At 43.3% G+C, this 16,264-nt stretch overlaps 1 protein-coding gene across 1 annotated transcript; it reads right to left on the bottom strand.

Moving 5' to 3' along the window:
* Positions 1-1,072: 1,072 nt before the first annotated feature.
* On the bottom strand, positions 1,073-9,289 carry alpk1 (alpha-kinase 1). Its single transcript, XM_084156032.1, has 15 exons — positions 9,256-9,289; positions 9,053-9,157; positions 8,532-8,848; positions 7,589-7,743; positions 7,115-7,313; positions 6,520-6,579; positions 6,351-6,437; positions 6,188-6,264; positions 5,956-6,051; positions 5,708-5,812; positions 3,747-5,514; positions 3,139-3,286; positions 2,723-2,885; positions 1,874-2,060; positions 1,073-1,696 (listed from the first exon to the last, which is right to left on the bottom strand). Exons 3-15 carry the CDS (start codon positions 8,644-8,646, stop codon positions 1,515-1,517), a joined length of 3,342 nt encoding a protein of 1,113 aa, XP_084012158.1. The 5' UTR covers positions 8,647-8,848; positions 9,053-9,157; positions 9,256-9,289; the 3' UTR covers positions 1,073-1,514.
* Positions 9,290-16,264: the final 6,975 nt, after the last annotated feature.

Raw genomic sequence — 16,264 nt, 5'->3', positions numbered from 1 at the left:
GATCAGCACAGGTTCCAGGTTTTCATTCTCACCCCTGTCCTAGAAACCAAAGTATGTTTCCATGGGCCAGACTAAGATAATGAACTTTAAAGGCTGTTATCTTATCTTGATAAGAGCCATATAATAATGCGTTATGTGACTGTACCTGAGCAATATAACTTCAGGATATAGCTGTCTGATCTGAATTAATCCAGATCCTCAAAAAGTTCTACAGCTGCACCATCGACAGCATACTGACCGGTTGCATCACCGCCTGGTATGGCAACTGCCCCAAGTCATAAGACTGCTGAACAATTAATCAAATGGCCTCCTGGACTATTTACATTGCCCCCCCCCACACACACGCATGTGATAAATAAAGTTTCAAATAAAATTTGATTTGATATATGGATATATGAGGTGTGATCGGTCTAAATATGGCATTTTGTATGGATTTCTTTGCTGTCATAGGTCGTTTTCTATATTGTTTAACTGTACTTGATCGGTACCCCCCCCCCCCCCCCATGAGAAAATGAATGCAGTTTATCAAGTTCATGGGGAGAGGACAAGAATCTGTAAATAACCAATGTTGAAGGAGGACGCTAGTAAAACCTGTAATGGAATAAAACAGGTCACAAGCGCTATTAGCAACATCTGTGACATCATAGTCATATGATCCAGGGGGTGGGCGAGTCACCTGATGCAAAGAACTAGAGCGCCTGAACTTACGCCTAGTGAATATTGTATATGTCATCCTGAGTTGTATCCATTAGGGCACACAACTATAAATGTTTTTAAATGTTTTATAACGGAAAACAAATTTAGCATTTCTTATTGGACAAATCTAAGTAGTCTCTCCCTGTTTTCTTCCATTTGGTGCCTAATGAATACAGCCCTGGTTCACTCAGCGAGATGTGATAAAGTACCATTGAATTAACAAATCATTTGGAGCCTCATTGGTTTGTTGTGAGTGTCAGGTGCTATCCTGGCTAATCTAACCAGACCAATGGATGTTACTTCCTTGTTTGGTCGAATCAGTCGAGCTACAACACATCCAGTGTTTGGTTTAGAGACAGGTGAACGGACACACAGTAGCAGGTTCATCTTTCATTTTTGTGATCTGATTTAATCAATTCAAAAGCAAATAAAACAGATCAATGTCAATGTAATAAAACATGAGATTCCTAGTCATAAATGAGAGTGGATTCAAGGGTCACAAAAACACTTACAGTACATTGAAAATACAGTACAGGCCGATTTTCAACAGAATTGGTTGAGGTTGGTAAAGGGGCAGACAATTCTCACTTCTAGAAATGAAATCACATGCTACTGAATGTGTTTCACTAGACTGCTGTTTTCACCACAGGATCAGCCCATGTCTAATAGATCAGAATGTGCATTGTGCATTGTAGTAGGGGATCGCAATGCACATATTTTAGGCCAAAACAATATGTTGTTCGAGAGTTGTCAAGGAGCCTCAGCAAACACACACCTATCTCTATCTGCAGTAGACATCACTGTTTTCAAGACGTATGTTACTGCAGTTTGTCCAGTGACAGTAGGTCACAGATACTGTTGCATTCTGGTCCATGCTGGTCCTTTAGGAAATACCTGACCCCCCTCTCAGCGAAGTTAGTGGCACCTTTAGGGGTCCTGAGAGAGTGGATCTGGGGGTCTGTCAGGTACGTCAGCCCCTTCCCATTGGCGGTCACCCACCCTGGGGAAAGAAAGAGGAAAAAAGAGAAAAGAGAGAGGGAAAAAAAAAAGAGAGAAAAACATTTAGAACATTAAATGTAAAATGCTGTAATAGAACAGATTCAACAAATGAACTAAATAATTAACTTAATAGTCACCTGAGACATACACAGACAGACACACATACGCACGCACACACCTTGTAGGTCGACGACAACCTCTTGGCATCCAGAGAACTGGTAGGTGAAATGTCCGAAAGCGATGCCGTATTCTGAGGCCTTGAACCTCTTGTCCACTTTAGTAGTGTTGTTGGTGAGCTTCACAAAGTCCCCCAGCATGTAGGGCTCCACTGTCACACAGTCCACCACCTCATCCCCGTCCAAGATCTGAAACAAAACAACCAGCTGTCTAAACAGGAGGAAGGTTCACTTGTTCTGAAGATGTGTAAACATTACATTTTACATAACATTTTTGGTAATTTAGCATACCATCTTTCCCAGAGCGACTTACAGTCAATGCATTCAACTAAGGTAGATAAAACAACCACATATCACAGTCATAGTAAGTAAAAACGGTCCTTTATAAAGCAGCTATCAGCAAAATCAGTGCTAGTAAGAAGAACCGTTAAAAAAAAATCCCATCTTTCAATATGACCATGGTGAAGTTTGTTTCTTTCTTATGATTGGTTTCTTTCTTCTTAGGGTAAAGCACACTCACTGTGTATGAGTGTGCTTTAAATACAAATCCATTTGATTTGGTGAAGTGTGGCTTTGGCACAACAGGTCCCAAATCAAATGATTCAAAGGATTAGTTGTGTGGGTGGTGGTGGTGTCTGGAAAAGTATGGCAATATTTCATTTTGAACTGTGTTATTAAAATGTCAATCACCCCATTGCATAATACATTAGGAAGCTAAGCCACAGAGTACTAGCCTGGGAACAGCTCTGTTTGTGCTGTATAGCCAACTCCTATGGAGTTGCTCAAACAGATCTGGGACCTTAGAATCACCAATGAATCAATGATCAGTGGGATGTTAGTTAATGTCTTACCAGTAGCACTTCTGAAGGGATGAAGAAGATCTGAGCAGTCACTTTCTCCTTGTAGAGTCTCTTGTTAAACTCTGTCACGTAGTACTGGGCCGTCATCTGCCTCTCCACGTCACTCAGATGGAACTGGATGCCTTTGGGTTCTAGGTACTCCTTCCCCACGTAACTGAAGGGGGAAAGGAGAACGTGGAGAACAGTAGGAGAACATGTTCACGTTAGGCCCAATCCTAACTTGAGACAGGCACACATAATGTGTACTTTTGCAAAACACAAATCATGCATTGATGTTGATGGGAGATTGTGCGAAAATGTGAGTATCTCTCAAGTTCGGATTCAGACGTTTCTGTGTATCATTGTGTCACTATGTGATAGTCAAAGCTAATTTCAATTAAAATAAAACTTTATTTATCCCTACTAACCTGCTCAGCCTCTCCTCCTGGTGTAGAAACTGTACCCATAATGCCATTCTCTGCTGGCCTTGCTTCCCTATTGGCTCTCCGATGTACACATAGGTCTCTCTGGACGTCCACAGTCCAGAGGCCCTGGAGTACTTCAGAAGGAGAGCACCTGGAGAAAATAACAGGTCATTTAGAGGTTATTACTACGCAAAATACCATTTTACCATGTAATATAAATAACTGGTAATTTCTGTTTTGTAAACTTCAGTGCAACCGATGTCAAGTTCACTATAAACCACTGTGTATGCTGGAAATAGTGTATATGTTCAGTACCGAGTCATTTCCATCACAGTTTAAGGATAATCGAGTACATGTTCAAGAAAGATGTGCATTTTATGTAACATATTCTCAATGTTAAATAACCTCTATCTGAAGTGGGCGTTGGTGCATTAAACCTTTTGAAAGCATTGTACTATATGTAAACATTACATTTGTATATCTAATCTTATTAGTATCTTATTAGTACTTAATAATTATTTCAAGTATTTCAAGTGTCATTTTATCTTGAAAAACACAAAACAACCATGACTTTACATTTTCTATAGCACCACGAGGCAATAGGAACTCACTGTAGGCACTTTTCTGTTTCCCAAGCTTGAATTTCATGTCACTCTGCAGTCTCTTTAACAGACAGCCATGACACATCCCAGCCAGGAGGGAGTTGTAGTCCTCCTCTGTCAAAACGTACTGGTTCTCAGGCACTAGACCACCCATGATGCTGTGCTTTAGACAGGTATAGCATGAGGAGTTAGGGTGAGAGGGAATCTGCTTCTCTCCAGCACAGGGTTCAGTGTTGTTGACTATGTGTCCTATCTCTTTCTCCACCATCTCATAGGAGCTGTCTATCTCTGTAGAGAGACACTGCTCTGGGATGAGGCCCTCAGATCCTAGTTGTGGAGGTATTTTGTGATAGGCTGCAGCACTGTTAGGTCCAATGGGGTGAGGGGATTCAGTGTCTTCCTCCGTTTCTGCTTCTTGATCCACATTGAAGGTTGGACCTCTGTGTTCATTTACAGCTGCTGGGGCTGCAGAACGTATTTGTGGTACTGCAGCTGCCTCATGGGATGTGTCAGACAGAGATAGTTTCTGCCATGATGACTGGGAGTCGAGGCTGTCGCCAATGGAGTTAAAGGAGGAAGTCCTCGACTTGTTTTGGTACCCTGGATGCATCACTACTCGGTCTCCTGTAGGTTTCACCGACACTGACGCACCACCGCTGTGACACTCCTCAGTCTCCACAGTCTCTATTAGACTCTGTTCGTCAATCATTTCAAACTGCTCAACATCACTGTTGGTGGAGGATGAGGAAGTGACCCGGGTGGAAGAGTTGGATCCTGCCTGAGCACTGAGACCATCTCTTTTCCTGGTCTTGCTTTTAGATTCGGACCCATTTTCTAACCCATCTTCACTAACCTTGGTGAGACAGTTTGGACCGCACAGATACTCCATGTTTACCTTATCTGGAACACTGCTATCTTTGTTGCCACTACTGCCGAGGGGAGACCCAGTGCTGTTCAAAGACACTTTTTCAAATGAGGACCCAAGGCTGCTACTGAGTGATTTGAGAGCCATTTTATTATAGCTATTGCTTGGTAGCTCTTCAGTGCTACCCATAGTTGTACAGAGCTCCTGTTCCTGAGGTAACTTTGGAGCTAAACAAGAGGCATTGGGTGCTTTGTCTCTGTGTAACTCTTCTTTATGTGTGGCTTTTTGGGGATTGTGGTTCTCAGTGGTACACTCTGTGTTAGGGGCCGTTGCTGTGGTCCCCAGTGCTGTTATACAGAGTCCAGACTGGGGGCCTTCATGTTTCCTCCTACAGCTTGCCTCAGAGGCCTCACATACCGAGGTGTGGTACTGCCTGAACCTCCCCATCACCTGGGAGAAACCATCCAGAGTGAACCGCACCGCTCTCTCTTCCACCACGTCTCTGTAGCTATCCGGGATGAACAACCCCTTGTCTGAGTTCAGGAATGGATTGACCCTTAGTAGATTCTTCACTTGGGTTATCAGACTCATAACTCCAGTGCAGAGGGCATCTCTCTCTTGGCTGTCTGCATGGCAGTAGGCATAGAACTTCTCCAAAGCCTCCCGGCATACCAATCTGGCCTGGTCCACTGTCTTCTGAGGGGTGCCCAGCCACTTGTGACTGACAGTCAGAGAGTAGGCTGCCTTGAGGAATGTGTGGAGCTCCTGTTTGCTAGTGACCATGTCCCCCCCTGTTTTGGTAAGTAGGCCAATCTCAAAGGCTTCCTTGGCCTGGAGGAGGAAGGAGTGTTTGTCCGAGGGGGGGCATTCTACTGAGAAACTGTAGGACAACAGACAGGTGCCTTGGGTGACCTGGAGAGAGAGGGGGATGAGAAAGAGAAAGAAAGAAAGAGAATGACATAGCATAATATCTAGTATTATGTTAATAGGCAGTTGTGCTACAGTGCTCACCTAGCAGTAAGCTCCAGCCTCTCTAGAAGACTTCACTCTTATCCACTACGACCGCCCCCCCAAAAAACACAAAACAGAGAAAGAGAGGACTCACCACGTTGGTTAACACGTACAGCGAGGCATACTGGCTGTACACCACCGCCATTTTAGCTGCCTCAGCTGCTGAGAGGAGACGATGGCCATTGTTCCCAAGGAAACACTACTCCAGACATAAAGACATACACCGAGGTCATGCAGCGGTCAGAGATATTAGAAAAGCATAATAAATCATAAAACTTATGCTGATGTCAATGTGTATCTTTAGAACACAAGTGATTTCATTGGGGAAGACTGAGTGCTCACCAAGTCAATGCCCGGATTGGTCTTAAATGCATGGAAGTCTCTATCATTCATAGAAACCAATATGTTGGCCAGAATCCCAAGGGATGTTCCAATGCCCTAAAAATCAAAACACATATTAAACCTTATACAGTAGTTATAACACCACTGGAGGACAATATGAGCAGTTCACAGACTTGTTGTGTGATTTAGTATTCAGTTATTCATTGGGGTGTACTGGATGTTTTGGCTCCACCTTTTTATCAGGTTGAGGAAGAGCGTAATAGCCAACCAGGGAGGTCCAGATCAGCTCAGCAGCCTCCAGCCACAGTCCTGAGACGAAACATCCAATTCAGAGATGGGAAAAAGGATACATACACATAATGCTATACATCCCCTCTCTCTCTCTCTCTCCTTACCCAGTTTCTGCAGAACCTGTCCACGCACTTGCACACTGACCGCCTGGATAAGAGTCCTATCACTGTCAGACTGATATATCCAGCAACCTGCAGATTTCAAACCCACTTGTTAACACAGACCCTCGTGGGGAACATTAATTGGTACGAGAATTGCATTTTGTAAGCCTACCCGTTGCTCCACTAGTGTTGATGAGACTGCTCAGTATGTACTCTGCCTTCTGGAGTTTACCTGTGGGTGAGACAACAAGTATGACAAATGGTACAAAGCATCCTACTTAAAGGAAAATTCCACCCCAAAACAATATTTTGGTATTTGTTTCATTAGTCCATTGGTGACATAGTCCCAAAATATTTTGCTTGTCAGCAATCACGTTTTCAAGATATGTAACTTTCAAAATACAGAAATCTTATCCGTAGCATGCGTTTTGCATTATATGATGCTGTGTTTTGCCATTTCTGTATTTTGAAAGTTAGATATCTTGAAAACGTGATCGCTGACAAGCAAAATAGTTTGGGACTATGTCAACAATGGACGAACGAAAAATACACCAAAATATAGTTTTTCGGTGGAATTGTCCATTAAGGCTAAGGAGCTTCATCTTGATAGTGTGGTAAATAAAATAAAAAACAGATAACTAGTATTGCAATACACAGCATGGAGACACATAATGATAAAGCGCTGAACTCTAACATAGTCAGTAAACAACAAATAACCAATCTGTGAGAAATATAGTCTTGAGTCGCAGAATGATGACCTCCCTCACCATCATTGAGGTAGACCCTGGCCTGTCGTATGACCAGCTGGGGGGCGATGGGGGTTCCTGGGTAGTGTCTGTGGAGGAGCTTTGTGATCTTCAGCAGCCGGCTGGACTCATCTGTCCAATACAGGAACCGATCCATCAGGAAGACCACACCCGCCGCCCACTGAGGTTCCCTGGCCAAGATGGACACCTTCAGCAGAGCCTGACACATCAAAATCAATAAAAAGTTTAAGACTTTAAGACTTTTTGTGATAAATGGTTATGGTTTTTTATGGCATCTTGTATCAGTACATTCATAGTCAAAATACTATTTTTTGATATATAAATAAATCCAATCTTTTTAGAACTGTCTTAGCCTGCTTCCCACATGGTACCCTAGTCTACCATTGACACATTTCGAAAACACATGCCTTCATCAGGGAGTGCTTTGTTTTTTTTTGCTTTGATATAAGTGGCAGCCATGCAGGATCATATTACCAGTAGCTGTGGTAGATGCTGACTAATTAAGTCCTTCAAGTTGACTTTGTCCTGGGAAGTGACTGACTGCTTGTACTGCCACTTCTCTGGTACAAAGGGCCACCTCATCATCACTGCCTCCTGCAGGAGCATGCTCAGTTCAACTGACAGGGACTCTGGAAATAAGGGGACAGAATATGGTGAAGCGAAAAACTATAGAGAAAAGTAAATAAAACAAGTTTACTTAAATATAATGCTTTGAGAATACCTAAAAGCTACTCTAAAGTTGAATGGGTCTATTTGAGATCTATGGGTTCCTTATACAGTAAGTGATAAGGTAATTCACAATAAATTAAGTATATGTATTTTTGTGTGTGTAATTTTTACCCCCTTTTTCTCCCCAATTTCGTGATTACGATCTTGTCTCATCGCTGCAACGACCCAACGGGCTTGGGAGAGGCGAAGGTTGAGTCATGCGTCCTCCGAAACATGACCCGCCAAGCCGTGCTTCTCAACACCCACTCGCTTAACCCGGAAGCCAGCTGCACCAATGTGACGGAGGAAACACTGTTCAACTGACGACTGAAGTCAGCCTGCAGGCGCCTGGCCCACCACAAGGAGTCGCTTGAGCGCGATGAGCCAAGTAAAGCTCCTCCGGCCAAACCCTCCCCTAACCCGGACGACGCTGGACCAATTGTGCGTTGCCCTATGGGACTCCCGGTCACAGCCGGTAGTGACACAGCCTTGGATCGAACCCCAGGCTGTAGTGACATCGCAACACTGCGATGCAGTGCATTAGCCCGCTGCACCACTCGGGAGGCAAATTAAGTTATTTTACTTGTATTCAATCCTATTCTACAATAGATTTAAACGCCTGACACGACACATTATGGCCCCGCAAAGCTACAAACTTGTCCCAGGCATAGTTTTATAACTAGGCAAATAGCACCCTCTGCTGGCGTACCTCTGTGTCTTTGGAAGTTGAGCTTGGCTTCCTCTTTGGGCTCCAGCACCAGTCCTGCTGCAGACACAGCCCTGTGACACTCCTCCAGCATGGCTCCCACCTCCTGGCTGTCCATGGTGCCTTTTACCCCTCTAGTAACCTCTCTTTGGTCCTCTGGAGTGTATATAATGAATCTGATGTGTATTCAACAGAATATCAGTGTATGATAATAAACAGGTGCCCATGTCCCAGGGCCCCGCTCCAAGACCTGTGAGAAGCTGAGTGTGTTGCAGTTTCCACTGAAGGAAACTGTCTGCTTATTTAGCTTAGCCAATGGTCTGGTATGAGATGAGACAAAAATAAACCGGTTATTGACACAGAATAGGCTACCTATATTTCCTTTCACAGTCTGTTCTATAGTAAGCTATTGACAGAAATGCAGAGAATTGTAGGCTTCAGTAGGGTAAGTAATACAGTACTTATGATAAGGATGATATGACGTGTCCACTAAATGACCACACTGATTAGCTGCTCAACTATACCTGAACAGTGACTGTTGGTAAAGCATGCAGTCAACCAGAGAAAGGCAATAGTCCGCGTGAAAGTAAACATGTATCGGCTTCTATTTGCCCCATCTTATAAATTACCTATGGCAGAGAAGAATAGAAGTGAAGTGTCATCAGTATATTTTTGCTGATCATATACAAAAGATACGATGTGACATTTCCATAAAGCTAAAACCTACCTCTGACACTGTCGGCTTCTAACTTCCTGGTTGGGCAGAACTTTGGAACTTTAGAGGATGGGCATGTGTGAGTACTGCAATTTCATTGGTTTAAATTCTGAATTTAAGATTGATTGACATAACGTGGGTATCGCTAGTTTAAAAACACACGGGCATTGCGAATCTCTCTCTCTCTCTTTGTGACTTGAGCCTCCTGTGTGTTTATTGATAATAATGAATAGCTTACTGTTGTAAAATAGATTGAATAACAAATCAACATAAAACATAATGAATCAGGAGGCTGCTAAAATCTTGGACAACAACATGCCACGCATGTTCTCCATAGTCTCGCAATGTCAGAAGGCTTAGAGGATATGTAGCCTAGATGTTTTGCATGTTGAACACTGATATGTCAAACAGACACAGTGTGCCTGTGTGTTAGGCCTATATTAGCCTAAATTCTTCCTGAAAAAGCTGTAAAATGTAGCCAATGTCTACATCTACCTATCAATTGTGAAACACAATTCAAACAGATTGCCTAAGAAAAACATTACCAGGCCTAATAGCCTATATGCCCCAGATGTATAAATAAATACCGTGATCATTCATGCACATTTATTGCGGGTGGGGTGCTAACATGAGGCATCGCAAATAGGCGGGACTGTGAGACACTAGATTGAGCTGAACCACTGCAGTGTGAACCTCACAGCACGGCATATTACTTATGTACGGCTCTAGCGATCTACAGTAATGAGGGTAAAACCGCAACAGGCATCTATTTTAACTTGGCACTAAGTGCTGGCAGCTGGCAGTAGTTCATTGCATAAGCGCATGGGCAGACGTGCATTTGAGACCTGTAGCTGTGTAGCATCAACTCCAACGGATCTCATATCTGAAACTTGTGACTTCATTTTCTCATTATTTACTGTGTCTTTTTCCAAGGACTTGCAAGTGCATGCATAGGCTTTATCGTTTGGTCTAGATGCTATCCAAAAGACCATACCCGTACAGTTAGATTAACGTGATCTAGACCATAGCCAACCAACCTACACAGGCTGACATTATTTTAGTTTCAGCGCATAACTGGGCAGACATTTCGTGTGATGGGACTCTCCAAACTCTGAAGGTAAGACATCTCTGGCTACAACAGAGTGCAGGGTTATGCACTTGTGATGTAATGCATGGTCTGCGATATTAATTTGATAAACCTTTATGCAAGACTGATTTCTCGTGGTTTGGACGGCTCTTGGCTTCATTACCTCACTTTTTTCTTTATACCCAATAAGGCGAACTTGTGGAGGGTTATTTCAAGAGGCAAGCTGTGACACTAGTTATATTTTGATGGTGTGTTCTTTTCCAATGGCTCTTTACATGATCTCCAAGTTGCGCAATTAAATATGATTTATCCACATGTGGCGCAAGAGAGGGATAGCCTAATCATGTAAACTCATACAGTGGGTATGTGCTGTGCTGCGTACATCTTAACCACACATTGCCCAGGGAGATCATTCAAGATTGACTTTGAAATTGGACGTGTATCCAAGGCCTGAGGACATCCGGAAATGCCTTCAAAACCAGCCACGCAACCTGGTCTCAGAGCATTTCGTATTATTCTGTACATAACGCGAACAAATAGAAACCCAAATGTAGTGAGTTTGAATCTCATCACGGACAATTATAGCTAATTACCAACTTTTCAACTACTTAGCATGTTAGCTTCCCTTAACCCTTTAATATAAAGCCTAAATTTAACCCTAAACCCAATGGAACTATACAGAGCAGAAGGAGCAATCTAAGGTGTCAAACAATTTGAAATTTGTCGTTTGGAGAAACGTGGATAAACGTCTAATTCTGCAGTGAGACTGTGAGAACTTGTTGGCAGTGCAAATATGAGTGATTAGTGGCATGTTATTTCATGCTCTAGCAAACCACGCTTCTGTGCTTTTCGCAGTAATGCCAGGGTGAGAATATTCTCACATGCCTATTGAGTGAAACAGATGGGCTATATTTGTGTATGAGACAGACAGTGTTATCTTTATACTACCGGTAGATTAAGTTACCACTGCTGTTGAATGTTCTGGCTGCTAACTACCCTCTTTGTATCACTTATGCCAATTAGTGAGATACATTACCGACTATAGACATCATGAGATCATTATTCAACACAATGAAACACCCTGTATGGTTATTCATGTCTTTGAATTGCACATTGTTTTAAAATGAGGCATTGTTATGACCTGGTAATATAGCCTACACTAATATCACTCATACATCATATTCAAGTGCAATATTAGGTATACAGCACACGTGCAATAACCATTAGGTCTAATGTTATTCATGAGAACTTTGGAGAGCTGCTCCCCGCCACTGATGATAGCAAATAAGTCCCTATATACATTGAAATGAACAACAAGATCTCACGGTTTGACTGCAGATTCAGAGGTTTCCCCAAACATCAAATGTTGTTGCTCGAAACATCACATTTCGAAGTTGTTTATGACACCCTGGGTTGCCATGGTGATCAGTTGAGCCACCTGCTGCTGCTGCTGTCCAAAGGTTAAATTTGGGCGTTAATTCCAAATGGTTAGGTTAGGGTTAAATAACTCCACGGATAAGTTGAAGACTTCATTACAAATTGTTAAATTAAGGGGTAAGGTTTGGGATAGGGTAAAATAAAAAGTGTGTCTAGCACTGGGATGGAACACGTGACCCTCGGGGCCAGAGCACGCGGCTTACGCCCATCCACCATCCCTATCCACAACACCCTAGCACAGAGTTTCCCAAACTTGGTCCTCGGGACCCCAAGGGGTGCACGTTTTTTTTTTTTATTCTCCCGCTAACTCATTCCATAGAAGGCCTAGTGTCTGCAGGTATTTCCTTTTTCCTTTCAATTAAGACCTAGACAACCAGGTGAGGGGAGTTCTTTACTAATTAGTGACCTTAATTCATCAATCAAGGGAGGAGCGTGCCCTAACACTACACAGCTGATTCAAATGATCAAAGCTTGATGATTAGTTGATTATTTTAATCAGCTGCCCCTAGTGACGGGTTTTGAAGGCATCTCCCGACGACCACGGGACATGGATGGACGTCAAATTTTGAAGTGAATCTTGAGAAACCTGGCTGGATATGAATCCGCTATGAGTGTTGGGTTACTTTCCAGTCTGTGCACCATGCTTTGTGTGGCTCCACAGGCGGCACGGGGCGATAAATAAAACAAGTGAGAGGTCAAACCCTTGCTCACTTTGTTTGGGTATCGATCCGCTGGCCTCATTACTTGGTGTCTGTAGCGCAGGCAGGGGTGTGGGCGGCAGGGGTGTGGGCTCTGTCAGGCGCTTTCTTCCGACCGCCCAAAGAGCAGCGGGGATTAGGACCGGGCCGGGGTGTTCTAGCCGTTGAGTTGGTCTGCAGTGCTATCCCTCCCAACAATTGCTATCCCTCCCCGCTAGAATGTTGCCTGTCAGATTTAGGGCTTTGACTTGTAAGTCTGTCTGTCAGGAGGATTTTCCTAAAGCTTTTGACATGGCTCAATTGAGAAACATGATGGGATGATGGGAATGGAGGGGATATATATGTGTGTGTGTGTGTGTGTGTGTGTGTGTGTGTGTGTGTGTGCATGTACTGTGCATTCGGTAAGTATTCAGACCCCTTGATTTTTTTTTTAGACATTTTTGAAAATGTATTAAAAATACAAATCATACCTTATTTACACAAGTATTCAGACCCTTTGCTTTGAGACTCGAAATTGAACTCAGGTGCATCCTGTTTCCATTGATCATCCTTGAGATGTTTCTACCTGTGGTAAATTCAATTGATTTGACATTATTTGGAAAGGCACACACCTGTCTATATAACGTCCCACAGTTGACCGTGCATGTCAGAGCAAAAACCAAGCCATGAGGTCGAAGGAATTGTCTGTAGAGCTCCGAGACAGGATTGTATCGAGGCACAGATCCAGGGAAGGGTACCAAAAAATATCTGCAGCATTGAAGGTCCCCAAGAACAGAGTGGCCTCCATCATTCTTAAATGGAAGAAGTTTGGAACCACCAAGACTCTTCCTAGAGCTGGCAGCCCGGCCTTTGTCAGGGAGGTGACCCGATGGTCATCCTGATAGAGCTCCAGAGTTCCTCTGTGGAGATAGGAGAACCTTCCATAAGGACAACCATCTCTGTAGCACTCCACCAATCAGGCCGTTATGGTAGAGTGACCAGACGGAAGCCACTCCTCAGTAAAAGGCACGTGACAGCCCACTTGGAGTTTGCCAAAAGGCACCTAAACCATTTTAGAATAATGCTGTAACGTAACAAAATATGGAAAAAGTCAAGGGGTCTGAATACGTTCCGAATGCACTGTATGTATGCATGTAAATTATGTATGTAATGTAGTTTGGACTCATCAGACCAAAGGACAGATTTCCACTGGTCTAATGTCCATTGCTCGTGTTTCTTGGCCCAAGCAAGTCTCTTCTTATTATTGGTGTCCTTTAGTAGTGGTTTCTTTGCAGCAATTCGACCATGAAGGCCTGATTCATGCAGTCTCTTCTGAACAGTTGATGTTGATATGTGTCTGTTACTTGAACTCTGTGAAGCATTTATTTGGGCTGCAATTTCTGAGGCTGGTAACTCTAATGAATTTATCCTCTGCAGCAGAGGTAACTCTGGGTCTTCCTTTCCTGTGGCAGTCTTCATGAGAGCCAGTTTCATCATAGCTCTTGATGGTTTTGCGACTGCACTTAAAGAAACGTTCAAAGTTCTTGAAATGTTCCGTATTGTCTGACCTTCGTCTTAAAGTAATGATGGACTGTCGTTTCTCTGTGCTTATTTGAGCTGTTCTTGCCATAATATGGACTTGGTCTTTTACCAAATAGGGCTGTCTTCTGTATACCCCCCCCTACCTTGTCACAACACAACTGATTGGCTCAAACGCATTAAGAAGGAAAGAAATTCCACAAATTAACTTTTAACAAGGCACATCTGTTAATTGAAATGCATTCCAGGTGACTACCTCATGTAGCTGGTTGAGAGAATGCCAAGAGTGTGCAAAGCTGTCATCAAGGCAAAGGGTGGCTACTTTAAAGAATCTCATCTCAAATATATTTTGATTTAACACTTTTTTGGTTACTACATGATTCCACATGTGTTATTTCATAGTGTTGAGGTCTTCACTATTATTCTACAATGTAGAAAATAGTAAAAATAAAGAAAAACCCTTGACTGAGTAGTTTTGACCAAACTTTTGACTGGTACTATATGTATGTGTAGGCCTACAGGTTCAAACCTCATCAGCTTGTATTGGTGTGGTTCTGTTTCAGTTGCATGACGAGCTGAATGTTGTTGATTAACTTCAGCAGTTATTTGAATATTGGGTAACATGCTGCTTACTGTGCTCTTGTTGTGAATCAGTTACTGCACCATCATGCAAATAATATTGTATATAGGCCTATACTGCTCAACGCACCTTTAGCTACACATATTGTGCAACACGTCAAATACACAGTCCCTTCAGTAGGCCTAGATGATCAATCAGGCAATTAGTCCAAAATCCAAACATAATATCTTAGGGAGTTGATTAAACCATATGTCATTGACTTTATAGTTGGCCTGTATTGCACTGTGCTTGTTTAAAGGCCCGCTAGGATGAGTGTTTGTGGAACTGTCAGGATTCGAACCAGGGTCTGCTGCATGCCACTAGATTGTTAGCCCTCTGAGCTAAAGCAGGAGCATTAGCTCTGTTACATTTGTAGTGATATAGCCTGAAGTTATTGGTTTGGGGTTCTACAGCTCCGCAGCATGAACAAAGGAAGCCAGCTGAGGTGGGCGAGATGCACAGGTAGAAATCTGATCTCTCTCCACACAGAAAGCCTCCAAGCTTTCCTCCATCCTTTCTCCTCAGGCATATTACCGTACTCTTCTCTTAAAGCTTTCTGTGTACATGTTTGACATTTCGCACATCTCCAAAATGCTCCAGGACCAGGGAGCGACCTCGCCGACCTGCGTCAATGCCGCCATGCCCCAGCGCCTTGTTATGCAAGCTGAGATTAATTAGATTCTTTGTAAAGGGCTAATTCATGCCCAAGTACTGAGATGGTTAGAGGAGGGAGAGAGGGACTGGTAGAGGGAGAAGGTGAGGGGGATGGAGATGGGGGAAAAAGAAAGAGGGGAGAAAGAAGGGGGGGGGAGAGGGAGGCTGTATGGATGCTGATCAGTAGGAGGGGAGAAAAAAGCAAAATAAATCCCAGGAGCGCAAAATAAACCAACAAAGAAGGTAATTACGGGGAAGCAGCTACCCAGACGCATGTAGTCACATCACTGGGGTACGGTTCACTGCTTCCTCTCCTCTCTCTCCTTCTCTCCCTTCTCGTTCTCTCCCTTCCTCTATCTCCTTTCTCTGTCTCTCCAAATTTCCCTCCCTCGCGCTCTCTCCATCTCTCTCTCTCTCTCTCCCCCTCATGTTCCTGATGTTCGTGAGAGGAGCCAGAGAGGACCTGTGCAATGTCATCCTGTCAGTGCTCCTTTCACCTTAAAGGGCAAAGATGGAACGTCTGGGAGGGAGCGGAGAAAGGTAAAAGCGTAACGGCTATAGATCAAGCAGGCCCAGAATTGAAGCAGCCAGGAGAGACCTAGCCAATGAGGTGGTATGGGAGAACAAATTAAAATACAGTGGGTGACCACAGCCGTATCCACCCTGTGGAGTAGTACAAGCAGACTATTGATGCTTATTCTGACTAGTGCACTATGTAGAGCCAGTAGATGCAACAGGTATGAAGTATACACTTTCCTTGTTTGAAATAATTGACCATGCACCTGCAATAGAAAATGTGTTCATACACATTTGATTATTTGTGTTGTATCACTGGATTACCTCAATTTATGTCTACATGCCCACAAAAACATGCACAGAGACCTTTCTGGGCGATTTCATGCAAGCAGGAGCTGAAAATATTTTTGGTATCAGATTGTTCTGGCAATTCTCACATAGGAACTTTGTTGGGAGGAGGGATGTTTAACATGCTTTTTACATTTGTATCAC

This window comes from Coregonus lavaretus (assembly GCF_964263955.1).
Source record: "Coregonus lavaretus genome assembly, chromosome: 39".
In the NCBI taxonomy this organism is placed as follows: domain Eukaryota; kingdom Metazoa; phylum Chordata; class Actinopteri; order Salmoniformes; family Salmonidae; genus Coregonus; species Coregonus lavaretus.
Note: the sequence above shows the minus strand (reverse complement) of the source record. Positions and strands in the feature narration are given on the sequence as shown.

Bases quoted from the DNA above. Each gene is read 5' to 3' on its own strand.
- alpk1 (XM_084156032.1), bottom strand. From the start codon at position 8,646: ATGGACAGCCAGGAGGTGGGAGCCATGCTGGAGGAGTGTCACAGGGCT. The intron at 6,265-6,350 runs GTAAGGAGAGAG...GTTTCGTCTCAG, and splicing joins ACAGGTTCTGCAGAAACTGG to GACTGTGGCTGGAGGCTGCT. The intron at 3,287-3,746 runs GTGAGTTCCTAT...TATTTTCTCCAG, and splicing joins GAAACAGAAAAGTGCCTACA to GTGCTCTCCTTCTGAAGTAC.